Source organism: Microtus pennsylvanicus, chromosome 3, assembly GCF_037038515.1.
Source record: "Microtus pennsylvanicus isolate mMicPen1 chromosome 3, mMicPen1.hap1, whole genome shotgun sequence".
NCBI lineage: Eukaryota > Metazoa > Chordata > Mammalia > Rodentia > Cricetidae > Microtus > Microtus pennsylvanicus.
Window position 1 is genome coordinate 142281108 of NC_134581.1, and position 19869 is coordinate 142300976.

Below are 19869 nucleotides of genomic sequence, written 5' to 3' on the forward strand. Positions count from 1 at the left end.
TTACTCTTCAACTCTGTACTTCCCTCACCATAACCAATGAGGTTAAATGTCAGTTACCCCAAGACCCTCTGACCAGGCTGTGAGCCACCTGGGGTTTCCCTTGTGGTTTTCCCTATGTAAACACTAATCTGTAAATGCTCAAGCCTGCTTTCCTCCACCCGCTAGGCCAGAGTGCTGGACAGTGGACCAAGTTCAAGCTTGAAATCAATTAAACTCCTTTGTGTTTGCATCAGATACCGGCTCTGTTGTGGTCTTGTTTGGGGGTCTCGTGTCGCGGGTACATCAGTATCATTTTTGGAGTCTGACTCTTATCACTGACCTGTTTAGTATGATGTATTATAACACACAGTATGAAAACACCGTTCCAAAGAGAAGCTGGGATTTTAACAGCAGCACATCTACCTTGTCTCGTGTCATCTGAGGTAAGCACCTGAAATCTATGCTATTGTTCTCTGTTCTGTTTAAAACAGTTTTATTTTATCTATGGTATTTTTTAAATAGCCCGCCTATGCTGACCTTGAACTTGCTGTGTAGTTAAGGATGTTAAGGGTGGTCTTACACTCCTGATTCTTTAGTCTCTATGTCTCTATTTCTCTCCCCTTCTTCTTCTTTTTTTTTTTGATACAGGGTTTCTCTGTAGCTATGAAGTCTGTCCTGGAACTAACTAGCTCTAGTAGACCAGCCTGACCTTGAACTCACAGAGATCCTCCGCCTCTGCTGAAAGGAGTGTGCCACCACCGCCCGACTGTTTCTGCTTTTTAAAAACATTTGCAGTGCTAATGATTTGACCTAGGGCCTGTACACACAAAGTAGGTGACCTGCCACTGAGCCACATGGCTTAAGTATGTGGTCTCACCTCACTGGTACCCCGATTCTATCTGGGGCAGTCTTTACTGCAGAAAAATTGATCTCTAGCCCAAGCCTGTGACCAGCAGTTCAAGGTCACCCTCAGCTACACAGTGTGAGGTTAGTCTAGGCTACAGGAGACTGTCTTCAGTCTCCACTCCCCCTGAGAAAAAACACCCTTGTTTTAATCCTCAGCTTTGAATTCTAACCTTTCCAGTTCTCAATTTCATACTTTCTCCTAAACCCTTTCTGTTGTGATTTAGAAAAAGCAGCACGCGAGAGAAAGACACCGTGTGTCAGAGCTCAGGCAGAGGGTTTTTATGGGAGGGTGTGAATGGGAAAAGCGGGGAGGGAGACCGGCTTCAGGAGACCGGCCTCGGGAGACAGGAGCGGCAGGAGAGAAGGGAGAGATTGAGAGTCAGACAGACAGACAGAAAAAGGGAGAGATGGGAGGTGCGCAGGGCCCTTTCAAAGGGGAACACAGTGAATGTGCACAAGAGGGGCTCTTAGTGGCTGCAGCTGAGGGCGTATACTGACCGCAAGGGCAGGTTGGTGCAGGTGCCTGACCGCTAATATCCTTCCCTTTTTATTTATTATAAAAAGGTGAGGAGTTGGCCGGGTGGTGATGGCGCACACCTTTAATCCCAGCACTCGGGAGGCAGAGGCAGTGTGAGTTTGAGGGCATCCTGTCTCCAGAGTGAGTGCCAGGACAGGCTCCAAAGCTACAGAGAAACCCTGTCTTGAAAAACCAAAAAAAGAAAAAAAAAGTGAGGAGTTAAAAATGGGTAGCAGGTGAGGCAGGGATGAGGCCCCATGTTCTCAAGACAACCTACATCCTGCTGACCTGGAGGCATTGTTCATTTTTGGGGGACCTGGAAAGCTGGGGTGCTGGCCAGTTCTGGAGTATCTGGCTGTTTCACTTCACCAATCGTCTCTGTTGAACTGTCACACGTCACTTGGACCTGGCAAGATGCTGTTCGAGATGGATCCAGGTCGATTCCCTAGGGCTTAAAGTGCCCGATCCTTTCCCATCACCACAGCCTCACCTGGACGTGTTTGATGGTCTTGTGCCTCCAGCTCTATGGCTAACAGCTGGTAGTCCTGCAACACTAGCTGATCAGAAATGGTCTCCAAAAAAAAAACATCCCAATGGGAGCAAGGATATTGAGTGATAGATGCTAGATAACAAATAAAACTGAATTCATCAAGTAAAAAGAAAAGAGTTATTTTCATATAATAAATACTGACCATGTTCCCCCTTTCTCATTCTTCCTAATTCCTTCATGCTTCTCCTAATAACAGATCCACACCCTTTCTGTCTCTCCATAGAACAGACACCTAATGATAGTCAAATAAAATTATAGACAAATAAAAAAAACGAAAAAAGAAAAAGTGGCACAGAAGAGAAAGACACCATGTGTCAGAGCTCAGGTGGAGGGAAGGTGAATGGGAAAAGGGGGAGAGGGGAGACTGGCCTCTGGAGTGGCAGAAGACAGAAAAGAGAGAGAGAGAAAGAGTGAGAGATGGGAGGTGGGCAGGGCCCTTTTAAAGGGGAACACAGTGAATGTGCACAGGAATCTTGCATTGGAAAAAATAAACACCTGTATATGTTGATTTGGGCTTCAGAGTGGGCGAGGTAAACAGTGCCACCTGCAGCTGTGAGAGGGGACAGTGACTCAGTCGAACCCAGAGGCCTGTGGAACTCCCATTCGTTCTCCTTGAAGCCTCTCTACACAAACCCCAGCTCTTTCCACAAGCCTCCTGGGGCACCAGACACTTCTCTTCAGCCAGGGAGGACCTTAAGCAGGAAGTCTTCTGACATAGAGCCGAATGGTCTTTCTCATCCCCTCACTCCCACCTAGCAGCTTTCTTGGGGTGCAGTGAAGGAGGTGTACCCCTCAGTTTCTGCCTTGCCCCACGTGACAGGATGGCATTAGTCCCAGGGCAGACCAAGAAGTCTGCTCCTCTCTGGCTCTGCTGGCTTTGCCCAGGCAATCTCCACACCAGTACCTCCCTTCTCCACCTTCAGCCCCACCCCTTCCTCTGGCTCCATAGCCCTGGACACAGTACACACGGCCCAGAGTCCCCTCCTGGAAGGGAAATAAAAGGAACTAACTGTTCAGGTTCCCATGGCTGTGGTCAACACCGACATCCCAGGACTCAGCCCTCGGAATCCTCACTATATTCCAGGGTAAGCCTTCTTCCCACAGCGCTCTTCTGCCTGCTTTGGGGAACAGGGGTTTGGGGATGGGAGTTGGTTCACTTAGACCCTGGGTCAAGCTGACATCTTGGTTTGAGAACGGGGGTACCTGTGGTGTTGTATGGAAAGGGGAACCGGGGCACGGAATAGCTGGGTCTAACCAAGGTTTGTGTTGTCTTCTCCACGGAAACAGGGTAGAAGCAGGGTGGGAGGATTGCAAACCCAGGCAGGGAGCCCGGAAACGCTGGGGGGGGGGGGCAAGTAGCAGCTTTAGTGGTTTAATTCTTACCTAGCATGCACAAGGCTTAGGTTCAGTCTCCAGTAGGGAAAACAAAGAAACGAACGAAAACGACCTATAGATTAAAGCTGGGGGTGAGGGGTGGTTGGTACCTGCCTGATCCCAGCAGGGGGTGGGGCGCAGAAGGAACAAAAGGAGTTTGGTCAGCCTGGGCCACAGAGACCCTGTCTATAAAGAAACACACAGAGAGGGAAACAAACACTCCAAATACAGAACAAGAGCAGGGTTTTGTGCCTGTGTCAGGATGACGGTGACAGTCGTGGAGCTAAGGGGCCGGTCCTGTGCTTCAGGTACACTGGACACTGCCCACTGCTTCGGTATAGCATGGGCCAGACCTACGGGCAGGTGACCAGTCAGCTCCTTCGAGGCCCTCCTGGCCTAGCCTGGCCTCCTGCTCACCGCAAGCTTCTGCCTCCCATCCAGTCTCCAAGATCTCCTGGGATTTCCAGGGGGAGGCTACCTCCCAGGCGCGGGCATGAAAGGCTCAGCTCCAGCATAGTCCCTGGGTATACAGGTCTGTATGGTGGCCTGAACGGGGTCCCCTCCCCACAGGGTGTGTCCTGAACACACACACACCCTTCTCTCTGCTAGGTTTTATACCGCAGGCACAGTTCATGTTTGCCAAGAACTGCAACCAGGTTTGGGCTGAAGCTATGAATAATTTTACGCAAAGGCAGGGGCAGCAGGGGAGTCATGAGCTGTCAAAGGAGGCTGGGGGAGGAAAAGAGGCCGAGAAAGACCAAGGACCCGAGGCAGAGGAGCCCGAGCTGAAGCAGGAGGTGGCCCAAGTGAGCTGGGGAAGGCTAGTGATGGGGGTGGGAGTCTGGGCTCAGGCCTGGGGGCACCATGGGGGCTGTGGATACTGGACATGGGGATTGGCTGCCAGCTCTGTCTCCTGGGAGCCTGAACTTACAATCCTATTTTTCTTTCATTAACATCTCTTGTTAGACATCCCCGTACTCCATGGATGACACAGATCCCCAGAAATTCTTCATGTCAGGTGAGTGGACGTGGGTAACGACCAAAGGCATGGGGAGATCCCCAGGATGTCTTGACTCAGCATCTCCCCCTACTCCCAGGCTTCACTGGCTACGTGCCCCGTGCCCGCTTCCTCTTTGGCTCCAGCTTTCCCGTGCTCACCAACCAGGCACTGCAGGAATTTGGGCAGAAGTGCTCAAAGGGCAGAGTGCAGAAGGATCCCAAACCTCTTTCTCCGCTCCCCAGGCCCAACTTCCAGAACCTGGGTCTCCTTCCTCACTATGGAGGCTATGTGCCAGGTGAGAGGCTTTGGAGGTGGGAGTGGGGTGGATGGGGTGGTTTGGGGAACTGCAATAAACAGATAAGGAGGATGTCAGGTTCTGTGATTTAGCTTTAGAGAGGAAACCGAGGCACTCAGAGAGAGTTGAGGGCAGATTTCAGAGGGTGGTTTGGAGTCCACGCAGCTGGCTGGGAATTAGATGGAATTTTCATGCCTCTGCCTACACATGACAGACTCTCTTGGCCACACAGGGTATAAGTTCCAGTTTGGTGGGACATTTGGGCACCTCACCCATGATGCTCTGGGCCTCAGCACCACTCAGAAACAGCTCCTGGCTTAAGTACCAGGATTTCAAGGTCTCTCTTTTTGTCTTATCCTGGCGATCTTTTTGGAAGGAAGAGAGGCAGGTAGGGGGAGGGGCACAAAGAAAACAGTTTGGAGGCTGAGCACCTTTTTATTAATAGGCGTAATAAATAAATAAATACATACATACATAAACAGAAGCCTGGGCTCCTCCTCCTATTCTGACGACCAGGCACTGGTCACTGTCTGTTTACAGCATGGGGGGCTCGGGGCTTGGGCCCCAATACTGTTTATCCATCCTCATTGTCACTCGGCCTAGTAAACCCACAAACGGCCTCTGGGCCACCTCCCTCCAGAGACTTGTCTATACCCATGGAAGTATTGGCCCAGATGGGCCAGTAAAGATCTTGGCAGCCCAGCGCTGTGTCCTCCCCTCCTCTCCTGGGTGGAGGTCTGGACAGAGTCGCCGGGACGGTTGAGGAGGAGTAATTAATACTGAGCACGGGGAGCAGGTGCCAGCACAGGGGTACGTGGCCCCCGGCTCTCAGTCTACTTTTTGCAGCCAAGCCTAAGGGCTTGGGAAGAACTCTCGGACTCTGAGTCTTGGGGATATCAGGGTCCCTGAGGCCACCAGCATGCATAAGGCCTCAGTTCTGGCTGCTTCCAGGTGGTGAACTTGGAGTTGGAGTCAATGTCACATAGGACAGAGGTACCAAGCCCGTGTCAGGGCCCCGGCTGCAATGCAGCCAGTCTCCTCCGGCTGGTCCCAGCACCCGCAGGACATCGCCTTTGTGGAAGCTCAGTTGTCCAGGGCCTGTGGCCAGATGGTGGCACAGCGCCTGCACCTCGCTGGAGAAACAACGAACGGAGGTCAGAGAAGGCCTCTGAGAAGCCGGTCAAGCTCCCCAATACTTCATTCCCCTGGGCGTACCACGGAGGTTTGGAGGGCAGGGCTGGAGAGTGTGACTCTTGCAGGTTCTCCCTGGGCTCCGGCTCCCGACGGGACCCCATTGTCTGCGCTACCAGCTGGAACACAGACCTGTCCAGGCTCAGCCAGTCTGAAGGCAGCCTAAGGGGGAGGAGACAGATTCGGGTTCTGCCTGTGTCCAGATTTAGACCAGGCTTGCCACACCACTGTCTATGCCAGCAGCTCTCACCTGTTTGCAGGCCGGGCTTCCCGCTGAGCTTTCCGAGAACCAAAGAGGTGTCCCCATTTGATGCCTCCGGAGGAAGGCTCCGCGGTCGCGGTCCCGTCTTCATTTTCTGTTGGTGGCGCAACAGGCCCTTCCCTCTCTCGACTCCGCCTCAGCTCAGCTAGCACGGAGTCAGGGGGGCTCCCCATCCAGAAAGGCCAGCCCCTTTCTTGGCCAAGGGCCTCTTCGGGGGCAGGACAGGCCTCAGCCCCCTCTACTACACCTTCCCGTGGTGGTGGAGCCTGAGAAGGCCCCCCACTGCCTACCCCTTTCTTTTTCTCACTGCCAGCGCTGCTACTGCGAGGAAACCGAGAGCCCTCGGTAGCGCCATCGATGTAGACCTGGGAGCTCTGCATGAGCTGGTACCACCAGCCCGCCTGACCCCCTCGGGTCCACCTGGCGTGCTCAGAGCTCCCCCCGGCCACAGCCGCCTCTTCCGTGTCTTCCTCATCCTCTTCTCCACCTTCTGAGGCGCCCACACCCTTAACCCTCTTCCCAGGGCCCTCCTGGCCTCGGGCCCGGGCCAGCTGCAGTGTCGAGTGTGCAGAGAGCAGCAGGTCCTGGGACACACGCAGCAGCTCCTTGTGCTGCCGCTGCTGCTGCCCGCTCTGCAGCAGCCGGTGCTGGAACAGCACGTCAAGGCTGAAGGGCAGCAGGGCTAACGGCTGGAGAAGCAGCAGCAGCTCCTCGAAGAGGCCAGGGCACACTGTGTGAGCAGCACGCAGGAAGCCCCAGGGCTGGTAATGGGTCTGGATGATATCTAGGGAAAGAGAGGGTGACGTCACGCACAGAGGTGGGACCTGGTCTGAGAGGAACATGACGAGGCCTGCATGCTTCTGCACAGGCTGCGCTCCGCTTCGGTTCACATGAAGCCAGCTGCAGCGTGCAGTGCGTGCATCTGTCACCTAAAGTGGCAGCTCTGAGGTCAGAGAGAAATGCTGGGGCTCGCGGCCACCCTAGCTGTTAGACCGCCTAAGTCTGCTGGGGCCTCCATGGCTCTGGGTCAAGGAGAAGCCCCAGACTCTGAGAATGAAAGTGTAGGCGGGCCTCCCCTCCCCTCCCCTCCCCTCTCCTCCCCCTCTAGCTGGTGAGCGTGAGCAGGCTGTGGCTTTACCTTCATGGTTGTACAGGTGATTAAACCAGAACTCCAGGGACCGGATGCTGGAGAGGGAGAGGTGAAAGGGTTAAGTCTCACGTGAACACAGTCATACAATGCAGGAGGTCAGATACAGGGAGGAAATACAGATGGACATTTATGGCCGGCTGCTGCCGGTTCACCTTGTAATATAATTCTGGAAAGTCACTGAGGGTGTGGGGAGTGGGGCGGACATGGAATTCCCAAGTCAGTCGATTCTTCTTGGGATGGGGCAGCAGTGACTGCTGAGTGAGGACAGGCTGCTCTGGGCCAAAGGTAAAGACCGGGCTGATAGGTGGGACACGCTACTCTATGGCATGCTCTGAGGCATTGAGAGGATCACAGTTTGCACGGCCCTGAACACTGAGAAATCAGTTAGTTTCTAAAGAGGCCAGGCCATGGGCCTGTGAAAGTGGACGGGCTTGTGGGTGCGCAGAGGAAGAAAGCGGGGCCTGCCGAGAGGCTGCAGTGAGGCGGGGTAAAGGCATGCTGAGGCCTTGCACAAACACTGCCTCATTCCCAGCAGCAGGCCCTTTAGAGGATGCAGAGCTGTAGTGGTGCTGGCTGCTTAGACCCTGTGTCCTACACACTTACTTGAGCAGGCCGAGGATGAAGGCGTTGAAGCGCATAGTGTGGCTGGTGAGTTCTGGGAACTGGCTGACTTTGTTGTAGAGACCATGCAGGACCTTGGTGGATGGGCCTGTGAAAGAGACAGGGTTGGAGATCCATTTCTAGTCTCTGGAGCTCCGAATTCAGCCTGGAGCCCAGAGTCGTAGTCCGGCCCCTACCTAGTTGAGTGGAAGCCTCCACCACACTCCAAGGCGTGTTCTTACGCTGTCCAATGATCACGTCTAGAACAAAGGCCTTGAGCCCGTCCTCCAGCACGGCTTGGACCGCAGGGCACAGGTACTTCAGAACCAGGTGGCCCACATTGGGGCTCACAGAGCTGTTCCCCAGCTTTGCCTGCAGATTACAGGACAACATGAGGAGCCTGACCTGGTTCTCACTTAGCCAGCCTCCCCAGTTCCCTCTGGCCATCTCCATCCCTGAATACAAACACCAGAGTTTGTATACAGGGCGCAGCTCAGCTCTTCAGAGCTCCAGCCTACCTTGACCCCAGGATCCCGGCTTGTGCCAAAATGGGCCACGATCAGGTCCACGGCAGTGTTGACAGCTTTCACCAGCCCTGCGGGGAAGGAGCTGGGGTGACTGTGCTGGTCTCAAGACTCTGGGAGGCTGACCCATCTGTATCCACTGTCCGTGCTCCACCCACAGAGGGCTCTCCCCGCCCTCTCTACCCTTTGTGTCTCACTTGCTACAAGGAGCTGCGGCTTCTCCTTTGCCAGCCCTGCCCTTTGCTCACACTTATGCTTGGTTCCTTCCCCAGCATCTCCCTAACGTTGCCCAGAGGTCACTGGTCGCTGCTAACAGCGTGTTCCTGTCCTCGTCTTCTCAGATGGCACCAACGTGTGCACCCAGGTGGCCATACCTTCAGCACTTAGGGACTTTTTTGTTTGTTTGGAGTTTGAGGTGGTCTCACTGTGTTCCCCGGGCTGGCCTTGAACTCAGATCCACCTGCCCCTGCCTCCCACCACACCAGACTCCTGTGAATTTTTAGAAACTATGGATCAGTCTCTCTCATTGCTGAAGGAAGGGCTGGAGCCGATTCTCACGTTCCTGACATATGACCCTCGTCTCTCTCATTGCTGAAGGAAGGGCTGGAGCCGATTCTCAGGTTCCTGACATATGATCCTCGCGCAGTACGCCATGCAATCTTCTAACACCTTAACACCCACAGACTCCTTCTGGAGGGTTAGCCAGGGCACCAGGCACAGTGCATAGTGAGAGCAGAACCCCTGGACCAGGCTGGTGTTGATACAAACCTTTCTTCTGAAGTATGTCAATGGATATGGCCTCCGAGCTGCCATCTGGAGACAGACAAAACTCAGCTGGAGGCTTCTCAGTTAAGGAGAAGGGGTCCTGGAGGTCAGGGCAGGTCAGTGGTAATGGCTTTGCTACCTGACCTGAAAAGGAAAGAAAAACCTTATCCTGAAGCTCTTCCTGAGAGTTCAGCTGGGTGTCCTCCACCTTCTTGACTGACTCCTTTCCAAGCCCATCCCAGCCTGTCCTGGGATACCAGGGACTGCAGTCACGCACCGTTCAGCCGGTAATTCAGATGGCTGGCAGGGCCAAAAGAACCGGGGAACTCAAAGATGTGGTTCCTGCGGGCCAGCCGAGCTTCCTGTGGCCTTCGATCTAGGCTTCCTGACAAACCGGGTGGTCCTAATGGGTTCTTCCTCCTATATTCCCGCCACTTGAGGGCTTGAGGGGATAGGTGGTTGGCTGGGGACAGAAAAGGCAGGAGGCAAAGTTAGGAGACGGCATTTCATATCCACCCAGGGGCCCATATAAAATGCTAGGGTTGAGAAGATGTGGCAAATATGCCAGACGCTGTGGGTGTGACCCGCGCTGAACACAGAAGAAGCCATTCAAAGGAGTGGGAGGTCTGGGCTACAGATGAAGCTCATACCATTGTTGGGCCTGGAGGCCATGCTGCCCTCACCACCTCCTCGAGCCAGGCTCTCTGCCCGGGAAAAGCCAGATCTCCACGAGCCCAGAGGGGGCAAGCTTCCTGTGCCATGAAGCCGGTACTCAGTCAAGGTTGGAATCTTCTGGTCCTCCTTCAGTGGCTGCTGGGAGGCGGCAGGCCGCATGGAAGGACAAGGGTGGCTCCATGCGGGGAGACTTTCTGCTGCTGTGGCCTGCTCTGGAGGAGGGGAGCAGGAGGTAGAGGTGGACGAGTCAGTGCTGGGCCCAAAGGGGCCGGCACTCCGGACAGGGGAGTAGCTTCCCAGGGGTGACGGCCTTGAGGTCTCCGGCTCAGGCCCAGCTTTTCTGGCACCCCTGCCAGAGGTCTGGGGTGTGAATGGCTGTGGCTCTCCGGAGGGAGCTGGAGCTGGGCCTTGAGTGGTGGAGATAACCAGCGAGGCAGGCTGCTGCTGCTGCGCACGGCTGCAGCCTGACAGACTGTAGAGCTGGGAGAGGCTGTGGAGGGCACGGGCCTTGGCCAGCTGCTTGGGGAAGTGATGCTGGAACACGAAGGGCTGGATAGGCAGCGTGGTCGGCCTCTGCTCCTTGCTGTAGCGAAGCACTGGTCGGCTCTCAGTGCCGCCCCCTGCAGCAACAGGACGGAGAAGGACTGAGCCAGAGGGAACACCATATGATACCTGATGGAAAGGTGGGCAAGCCTGGGCTGCTGGACCCACACTGGTGGAGGGGGCACTGCTCCTTCTTGTAAGACCTTCCCTATGTGTTATGGTCTGGACTGCCTTCTGCCTCTCCACTTTCTGATCTCCAAAGGTCTTAAGGTGTGTCAGAGGCCCAGACCTTTCCTCACACTGAACATGCTCTTCCTTGCAAAGGGAGCTGGATTTCAGACTTTCACGCAGATGCCCAAGCTCCCAGCACTAAGTTCATCTCCTTATCTCAGATCATCTTGCCATGGGCTTTGCTTTCATTTTAAACAAAAACAGCCTCGTTAGAAAGACAGTCCCCAAACCATGTCCTGGGAGACACTCGGACCCTACCCCATTCACCTATCAGCTTCTCTGTGTCCAGGGAGACACCATCGCCATCCACCTATCAGCTTCTCCGTGTCCGGGTAGACACTCGGACCCTACTGCCATCCACCCATCAGCTTCTCTGTGTCCTGGGAGACACTCGGACCCTACTGCCATCCACCCATCAGCTTCTCCATGTCCTGGGAGACACTCAGACCCTACCGCCATCCACCCATCAGCTTCTCTGTGTCCTGGGAGACATTCGGACCCTACCGCCATCCACCCATCAGCTTCTCTGTGTCCTGGGAGACACTCGGACCCTACCGCCATCCACCCATCAGCTTCTCCGTGTCCAGGGAGACACCATCGCCATCCACCTATCAGCTTCTCCGTGTCCTGGGAGAAACTCGGACCCTACTGCCATCCACCTATCAGCTTCTCCATGTCCTGGGAGACACGCGGACCCTACTGCCATCCACCTATCAGCTTCTCCGTGTCCGGGTAGACACTCGGACCCTACCGCCATCCACCCATCAGCTTCTCCATGTCCTGGGAGACACTCGGACCCTACTGCCATCCACCTATCAGCTTCTCCATGTCCTGGGAGACACGCGGACCCCACCGCCATCCACCCATCAGCTTCTCCGTGTCCAGGGAGACACCATCGCCATCCACCTATCAGCTTCTCCGTGTCCTGGGAGACACTCAGACCCTACCGCCATCCACCCATCAGCTTCTCTGTGTCCTGGGAGACATTCGGACCCTACCGCCATCCACCCATCAGCTTCTCCGTGTCCAGGGAGACACCATCGCCATCCACCTATCAGCTTCTCCGTGTCCTGGGAGACACTCGGACCCTACCGCCATCCACCTATCAGCTTCTCCGTGTCCTGGGAGACACTCGGACCCTACCGCCATCCACCTATCAGCTCTGCCCATTTATCCTGATGCCTCCATTCTCTCGATGGTGGGACGGCTCACAGACTGTAAGAGTCGCAGACTCGGTGTCAAGATGCTGCTGACTTCAAGCTCTCACCCGTCTCCACTCAGTTTGCTCACATACTCCATTTCTGAGCACACAGCAGCAAGACACTTAGACTTGCTATGACGCTCTGCATCCATTTTCTCGCTTTTCCATGATCCCCTAAGAACCTCAGTGTCCATGTGTATTCTTCCTGCACAGGAATGTGCTCCCTAACCCTGGGGCCCCTTCCAGGTCAGTGTGCCTGAGTTGGTCCAGAGCAACGCAGGGGCCACAGCAGATGCTGCAGATATCTGAATAAACACAAGATGGCGCCATAACCCTTACAGGACCTAAAACCCTGGGCGTGGCTCAACCACTAAAAGAGGCAGGACTTCTCCACAGATGAAGAATTTTTTTCCCTTTTTTCTTTTTTGAGACAGGATCTCATGTAGTTCAGGCTTATTTGGAGCTTGCTTTGTAGCCAAGATTGGCCTTGGATTTCTGATCCTCCTGTCTCAACCTCCAAGTGTTGGCACTATAGGTATGAGCCACCTGCCACACATAAAATTAGAGACATTAAGTCATCGTCCCAGGTTAAGATCACTCAGCCAGGAAATGGCAAGCCACACTCTGGCTCTGGGGCCGTGTGCTCCACCACATCACACATGCGTGAACCAGGCTGGGCTTGCCGTGTCTTTCTTATTTACATGAGTCATGAGGGGTGGGAACACAGCCTCAGAGAAGCGGTTCAGAATCCTGCTGAGAGGCCACTGTGCCCTTCTCCTTGCTGTGTTAGCCATACTCCATCCAGTCCTTCACCACAGCACACTCGGGCCATCCTTTTGTCCCTTCTGCCCGAGATCTCATCCCCATACTTCCCGCCCAGCCCCCTGGCCACGGAGCCCTCTGACCTGGTCTCATTTCGTCTGTAAAGCACGGGAAGTTTCTTTCTCCAAGTGCTTGCGCTGTAACTCTTCACAGCGGCCCAGCAAAGTGGGGGCCAAATCCCTATTGGTCATTCTATCTCCAGGGTCCAGGAAATGAACAGTTAAATGAATGAATCTCTACTTCTGATTCAATCCAGTCTCCTCTGTCTCAAAACACCTTTTATAAACCTAGTTTCTTAAAAATTTAATGTATCTTATCTTCCGTGGTTAGTGCTCAAAGAATAAAGATGAGGTTCTCAGGCATAGCTACACCATAGATTGGGTAGCCATTCTGACTCTCCTCTCCCCCACCAGGGGCTGAATCCAGTCCCTGCTGTACTAGGCCAAAGGCTGTCCTGACCTTATCCCCCCTCTTCCTTCAGCCCCATATTTAAGTACGGCTTTCTCCATTAGGGGTGCCTTCCTTCCACTATCACACTTCAAGGCTGACTGGGTCTTCTCAGCTTTATTACAACAACAGCTTTATCAGCACCCATTTAAAGGGTATCCAGACTGTCTATCTATCTAGTCCTAGTAAGGCATATCCGGACTGTCTATCTAGTCCTAGTAAGGCGTATCCGGACTGTCTATCTAGTCCTAGTAAGGCGTATCCGGACTATCTATCTAGTCCTAGTAAGGCATATCCGGACTGTCTATCTAGTCCTAGTAAGGCGTATCCGGACTATCTATCTAGTCCTAGTAAAGCGTATCCGGACTATCTATCTAGTCCTAGTAAAGTGTATCTGGACTATCTATCTAGTCCTAGTAAAGCGTATCCGGACTATCTATCTAGTCCTAGTAAGGCGTATCCGGACTATCTATCTAGTCCTAGTAAAGCGTATCCGGACTATCTATCTAGTCCTAGTAAAGTGTATCTGGACTATCTATCTAGTCCTAGTAAGGCGTATCCGGACTATCTATCTAGTCCTAGTAAAGCGTATCCGGACTATCTATCTAGTCCTAGTAAGGCGTATCCGGACTATCTATCTAGTCCTAGTAAAGTGTATCTGGACTATCTATCTAGTCCTAGTAAGGCGTTTCCGGACTATCTATCTAGTCCTAGTAAAGCGTATCCGGACTATCTATCTAGTCCTAGTAAAGTGTATCTGGACTATCTATCTAGTCCTAGTAAGGCGTATCCGGACTATCTATCTAGTCCTAGTAAAGCGTATCCGGACTATCTATCTAGTCCTAGTAAGGCGTATCCGGACTATCTATCTAGTCCTAGTAAAGCGTATCCGGACTATCTATCTAGTCCTAGTAAAGCGTATCCGGACTATCTATCTAGTCCTAGTAAAGCGTATCCGGACTATCTATCTAGTCCTAGTAAAGCGTATCCGGACTATCTATCTAGTCCTAGTAAGGCGTATCTGGACTATCTATCTAGTCCTAGTAAAGCGTATCCGGACTATCTATCTAGTCCTAGTAAAGCGTATCCGGACTGTCTATCTAGTCCTAGTAAGGCGTATCCGGACTGTCTATCTAGTCCTAGTAAGGCGTATCCAGACTATCTATCTAGTCCTAGTAAGGCGTATCCGGACTATCTATCTAGTCCTAGTAAGGCGTATCCAGACTATCTATCTAGTCCTAGTAAAGCGTATCCGGACTGTCTATCTAGTCCTAGTAAGGCGTATCCAGACTATCTATCTAGTCCTAGTAAGGCGTATCCGGACTATATACCTAGTCCTACCCTCTAAGGAAACACTGTCCTCTGCAGGGGTATCTGAAATTGAAGCTAGCCTGGGCTACATGGGGAGATCCTATTTCCAAACCAAAATCCTTCCTGTTATTCCCAATATATGGTATGAGGCAGAAGAATAAGATTAATTTAGAAGGGAGATCACCTTGAGGAACGGGTGTTAGTTTTACCCCTGGGACCCAAAACAAGTTCTCTTACTTTCCTATGAGAGGATTCTTAAGAAAATCCTAGTGCCGGGCGGTGGTGGCGCACGCCTTTAATCCCAGCACTTGGGAGGCAGAGGCAGGTGGATCTCTGTGAGTTCGAGACCAGCCTGGTCTACAAGAGCTAGTTCCAGCTCTTGTAGGGGACTGGGGACAGGCTCCAAAGCCACAGAGAAACCCTGTCTCAAAAAACCAAGAAAAAAAAAATCCTAGGCAGAGATCACGCCACATGTCATGTACCTGGGAGAAGCAGCCCTAGTTCCTTAGTTCCTTCTTAAAATGTTGCCTGCAGAGCTCAGTGGGAAGCGAGTGTTCATGCTTTCAAAGCAGGGGTGGGCTGTCCCTGCAATCCCCTAGCATGCCCGCCCGTCAAGTGACCTTTGTGCAGGGCTTTTCGAAACTGCTGACTCATGGGTCTGCAATCAGTTACTGGCCCAAAATCAACTCAAGGAGACTTTACAAATCAAATTTCACTTTGTCCTCTGCTTTATTAGTTTTGTTCTATCAAGATTTGACAAGCTCCTTTACTAAATGTGGACCCTGCTGCTCAGGTTCGGGGGGGGGGGCATTTCAGCTTCTTCCTGGGTCATCCATGCATTGGATGGACTGTCGGTTCAGATTTTAAGAAGGGTGTGCACAGTCAAGAGAACCTGTGGCATTTCACTGGAGATTATAGGACAACGCTGGACAAAGGTCGTACGGGGACTGGGGACAGAGCTCAGTTGGTAGAGTGCTTGCCTTGGAAGGCAGGAAGCCCTGGCCCGTCCTGAGAACCGAATAAATCTAGAGGCTCATTCCTATGATCCCAGCAGGAAGTGGAGGCAGCAGAATCAGAAACTCAAGGTTGTCCTTGGCTACACAGCTCGAGGCCAATCTGGGATGGAGAAGACCCTGCCTTTCTCCTTCCACCATGTGGACTTCAGGATTGAACAACCTGTCAGCCAACACCTTTCTCAACTGAACCATCTCACTGACACAATAAAAATACTTAAATTTAAAAAGTATTAAAATTATTTTTTAGTATAGTAAAAATACTTTAATGGCTCTCTCCTACCTCTCTCTTTCTCTCCATCTCTTTTTTCATCTTTCCGTTTTTGTTTATGTGGTATGTAGTGTACATGCTTGCACACGTATGAGAACGTGTATGAGTATGTATGTGCACATTTGCACATGTAAGAGTGATACTGGGAATCACCCTCGATCACTCATCTACCTTATTCACTGAGGCAGGATGGCTCAATCAAACCCAGAGATACTGACAGCAGGCTTGTCCTGGGCGGGGTTACAGGTGGGCTGCTACACCACCAGGCATTTGTGGCATCAGCAGTTTTGAGGGTGGGGACTGTGATACCTGGCAGGCGCTTTAATCACTAAGCCACCTCTCCAGACTGCCTTTACTTTGAGACAATGTGGCCCTGACTGGCCTGAAACTCACCGTGTAACAAGCTGGCACAAAATCCCCGAGCCTCTGCCTCTGAGTGCTGGGATTAAAGGTGTGTGACACCGTGCCTGGCTAAAGCATGGGTTTTACTAATCACTGTATGTGTGCACAAGTGCGGGAGCAGAGGACAACTGAGGAGCTGGTACTTTCCTTTCAGCGCTGAGTTCCAGGGAGTTCATGAGGTTGCTGAGCGTGGACTCTTAAGTGCCTATACCTGCCTGGCCGTCTCACTGGCCCAATCTTGAACTCCTGACTCTCCTGTCTTCACTTCCTAAATGCTAGGATTGCAGGATGTGCCCATCAAGTCCAGCCGCATCCCCGACTAACCGTTAGGGTTGCTCTGCTTAGCCCTTAAATCACACTCTGGTCAGACTCTCTTCCTGTTTACTTGGCAAGTCCACACATTCTTCCTGGACGATCAGTTTTAACTGCTACCCCACCCCACCTCACCTTGCCCCGCCCAGGGTCTCACTGTGGAGCCCCAGCTGGGCTGTCAATAAGTAGAAGAGCTGACTTAGAACTTGCAGAGGTCCGCTACCACTCAAGTCAGCAGTCTCTCCCATCAGGAAGGCGCTTCACACCTTCCACCCAAACCACCAAGGATCTTTCTAGAAGTGCAAGTCAAAACGTGCCATTAAGCAAATAGAAAACCAGACCAAGAGTAACACAGTCACTCTGATGCTAACCCTTGCGGGGCTCTCCCCATCCTAGTGGTTATGCTAAATTAGTCTACTGCAGTTCCTGGAAAGAATCAGATTCGAAGAAAGTACAAAATCTAACCCTAACCTTCCTTCCAGACCGAGCTTCAATGTAAACCGTTCTGTCCTCCCAATCCACCAGTCTAACTGTACTGCTCCGGGTGACTCAAACCTTACACGGCCACCTTGGTACCTGAGTGGCCGCCTTTTGTTTCTGTCCCTCATTGGAACCCCTCCAGGTCAGGTCATCTCGCTAGCACCCCAGGACAGACCGGGGTATACACAATTACTTGAACCCCCAGGACAGATCGGGGTATAAGCAATTACTTGAAATGCAATTGATGATGAAGGGACTGGCTTAGGGAGCTGAAAGGTCAGGGCAACGGTCAGTTCTGAAGTTTCCGTTTTCTTTTTCTTAAAGAGGAGGATCTCACCTGTTGCCCATGCTAGCTGGCCTCAAGCAATTCTCCTGCCTCAGTTTCCAGAGGCACATGCCACGACAGGTTCTAAGTGCAGGGTTGCCATTAATGATCAAAGAACTGACTTCACCGTTTTCCACTGCAGTGTCCCTGCGGGACATGTCCCTCAGCTGCCTCAAGCACTGTAAGTCCCTGTGTGTCTAACTGGCTACACGCCTTGCCTGTTAGCAATTCCACTTCCGGTTTAAGAGCCTGTACTTCAGCTTCAGGGTTTCCCAGGGTACCAGACTCCAAGTCCTAGTGACCCATCTATTTGGTATTCTCTTCTTCCTGTCTCCACCCCCGGGGAACGAGGTCCAGGCTGGTATAGAGTGGATGCATAGCCTGGTGTTCTCCGAGTTCCTTACCGTCAGCTCTAGCTCTTGCATCCCTCTGGGTATGGCTGTTGGCTGGGCTCCCTGGGAGAGCAGGTCCAGGATCCATCAGCTGGGCCAAGGGGCCCTGCCCAGCAGTTCTGAGGCTAGGAAGTGGCATCTCGCTGGACTGGGCGCCCTGACAAAGCTGGGTGGACCAGGGTTCTGGGCCAAGGAGGTCCAGGCTTGGCCCCAAGGGCATGGCTGGCAGACTGTGGCTGCATCGAGTGCCTTCATCAAGTGGGCCCGTCCTGTCGTGCTGGGCTTCCTGAATGGGTGAGAAGTCCTGGGAGGAGTCTCCGATGCTTACCCGAAGTGGTGGCGAGCCCGAGCCTGGTGCCGTTTTCTTACGGCCTTTGGCCAATTCAGCAAAAGAGGTAACCCTCCTGGGTGGGGAAGCAGGCCCAGATAAGGCTGCAGGGCCCTCACTTAAGCGTACTGGGCAACTTAGCATGCGCTCCAGTGAGCCCAGGCGGACAGTGGGGCTGCGCTCCAGGCTCCGGTCATAGCTTCGAGAGCGCTGCCGGCCGTTGCTTAGGTTGGGGGGTGAAGTATTTGTGTACACTTGCCCTTCGAGTACAGTGGGGCCCATGGCATTTGCTGCTTCCATCGAGGAAGCTACTCCTCCTTGTTCCTCAGGCAGGATGTCTGGCTTCTGGAAGAGGTAATACTCAGAGGGCTGGCTGGGGTCTGGCTCCGAGCCAGGGCCTGGTGGAGGACTGATCTTGTGTTCTTCAGAGCAGCTGGTGATGGAAGAGCCAGCAGGGCTTGGGGAGGACTGCGAGGACAGGTCACAGGTGACAAGTTTATAGTAATTTTGTGTGGCCACCACAAGGCGGGCCTGGCTCTGGAAGCAGGCTGTGAGGTCAGCCACAGCCGGGCAGGGCTCACAGTGTGGGCGGTAGGAGTTGCAGTTGGCATCGAGCTCGGGGGACGAGGCATGAGGACAACCACAGCCCTCCTCCCTGTCCCCAGTCTCAGGGTGGTGGGACTCACACGACATTTTCGACTCAGCTGGGGAGGGCTGCAGGTCCAGGTAAAAGGCTCCAGGGTCGGACTGGCTGCAGAAGGAAGAGTCGCTGCAGGACTGAGGGACAGAGTTGAGGGTGGCACGGGAGCTGCCGTGCGTCTTGTTGTAGAGGGTGCTGAAGGTGACTAGCACACCGTCTGAACTGTTGCAGGACGAGTCACTGACGTAGCCCATGGACTGGTCGGCAGCCTCGGACTGACTGGACGCGCTGCTGCAGTGGCAGTGCTGAGCCCCAGAGCCCGAGCGCCCAGGGTTTCTCGGGGATTCGTCTGAACTGAGCTTCCACTCTTGTTCAAAGGAAAAGGCAGAGGTATCACTGGCTCCCTCTCTGCTGCCACTCCCACTGGGTCCCCCACACTCGTCCAGCTCCATGGTCTCAGAGTCCGGCTCTGGCTGGAAGCAGGGGCTGGTGCTGCCCTGCTGGGTCCCCAAGGCTGCTGCTGGCTCCCGTTCCTGCCCCTCCACCACGCCAGGCCGACTGCATGTTGCGCCCCACGGCCTGCGCAGGCCAGGGCCCGATGATGGCAGCTGGAAAGAAGACAGATGGAAGGTGGGCTGGCTGGCGCTGTGCAGGTGGAAGGACTGCTGGGTGGCACTCTCTCCAGGGTTGTCGTCACACAGGTCACCAAGTCCTGTTTCACCCACACCTTCCTGCACCAAGAAGGGATTGTGTCGTTTGGAAGCTCCAGGGCCACGGCCATCCCGACCCCTACTCTTGATGCTGTCTGAAGACCGTGTAGATGCCCCCGGGGCAGAGTGCAGACTGTTGTATAGCAGGGAGTCAGCTTGTCCCAGGCCCAGCTCGGGTGGGCAGAAGGGCTGGGGTCTTGTGCTCCCGCTGCCTCCGCTTGCCACCCCGCAGCCCTGCCTGTCTGGGACTTGACAGTGCACTAAAGGGATATGGTGGACGATGAGGGTCTCTCCAGTCAGCTTTGGGGGGCTATCCATTCTGGAAAGTTCCAACAAGGGCATCAACAGCACCAGACACTGCCTTGGGAGCCCAGTGGGGCAGAAAACATTTCATCAGGAGAGCTTGGCACCTGGAGAGAGAAAGAGAAAGGGAACCTAACGTCACCTCCCTGGAAATCAGGGACAGGCCTTTCCCAAGATTATTTTCAGATGAACGAGAGTCCAAGAGGAATAAAGGCTCTGGGTCAGGTGGGGTTCTGACAGCCCGGGCCTAGCAACAGAGAGGGCGCTACCACAGACTCTGCCTTGTGCGGGTCCAGGTCCTGGGCCCCTGTTCATTTTAAGGTCACTGTGTGTTCAACTGTAACAAAAGG

The 19869-nt window shown here is 53.5% G+C and overlaps 2 protein-coding genes across 10 annotated transcripts in view; one reads left to right on the forward strand and one right to left on the reverse strand.

The window, feature by feature from the left end:
- Nucleotides 1-324: 324 nt before the first annotated feature.
- Nucleotides 325-5072, forward strand: Cimip2b (ciliary microtubule inner protein 2B). The gene is made up of 7 exons (XM_075967458.1): nucleotides 325-422; nucleotides 2876-3037; nucleotides 3635-3858; nucleotides 3936-4132; nucleotides 4293-4344; nucleotides 4424-4621; nucleotides 4854-5072. The coding sequence occupies exons 2-7, from the start codon at nucleotides 2976-2978 to the stop codon at nucleotides 4940-4942; spliced, it is 822 nt and encodes a 273-aa protein (XP_075823573.1). The 5' UTR covers nucleotides 325-422; nucleotides 2876-2975; the 3' UTR covers nucleotides 4943-5072.
- The window catches only part of Rusc2 (RUN and SH3 domain containing 2), a 58143-nt gene continuing 43310 nt past the window's right edge, over nucleotides 5037-19869 (reverse strand). For 8 of the 9 annotated variants that reach the window (XM_075967444.1, XM_075967446.1, XM_075967451.1 and 5 more), the window contains 11 exons: nucleotides 17551-19626; nucleotides 9764-10408; nucleotides 9391-9576; nucleotides 9117-9257; nucleotides 8343-8419; nucleotides 8022-8196; nucleotides 7828-7933; nucleotides 7213-7259; nucleotides 6063-6858; nucleotides 5837-5974; nucleotides 5037-5754 (listed from right to left, as the gene is read on the reverse strand). In XM_075967444.1, coding sequence (XP_075823559.1) covers nucleotides 5553-5754; nucleotides 5837-5974; nucleotides 6063-6858; nucleotides 7213-7259; nucleotides 7828-7933; nucleotides 8022-8196; nucleotides 8343-8419; nucleotides 9117-9257; nucleotides 9391-9576; nucleotides 9764-10408; nucleotides 17551-19558 — 4521 coding nt within the window. In that variant the 5' untranslated portion in view covers nucleotides 19559-19626 and the 3' untranslated portion in view covers nucleotides 5037-5552. The remainder of the gene's footprint in view (nucleotides 5755-5836; nucleotides 5975-6062; nucleotides 6859-7212; nucleotides 7260-7827; nucleotides 7934-8021; nucleotides 8197-8342; nucleotides 8420-9116; nucleotides 9258-9390; nucleotides 9577-9763; nucleotides 10409-17550; nucleotides 19627-19869) is intronic. The other variant, XM_075967453.1, reaches the window with a different exon arrangement.

Coding starts and splice junctions, on each gene's coding strand:
- Cimip2b (XM_075967458.1), top strand. CDS start 2,976: ATGGCTGTGGTCAACACCGACATCCCAGGACTCAGCCCTCGGAATCCT. Junction 4,133..4,292: donor TGAAGCAGGAGGTGGCCCAA/GTGAGCTGGGGA, acceptor ATCTCTTGTTAG/ACATCCCCGTACTCCATGGA. Junction 4,622..4,853: donor CTATGGAGGCTATGTGCCAG/GTGAGAGGCTTT, acceptor TTGGCCACACAG/GGTATAAGTTCCAGTTTGGT.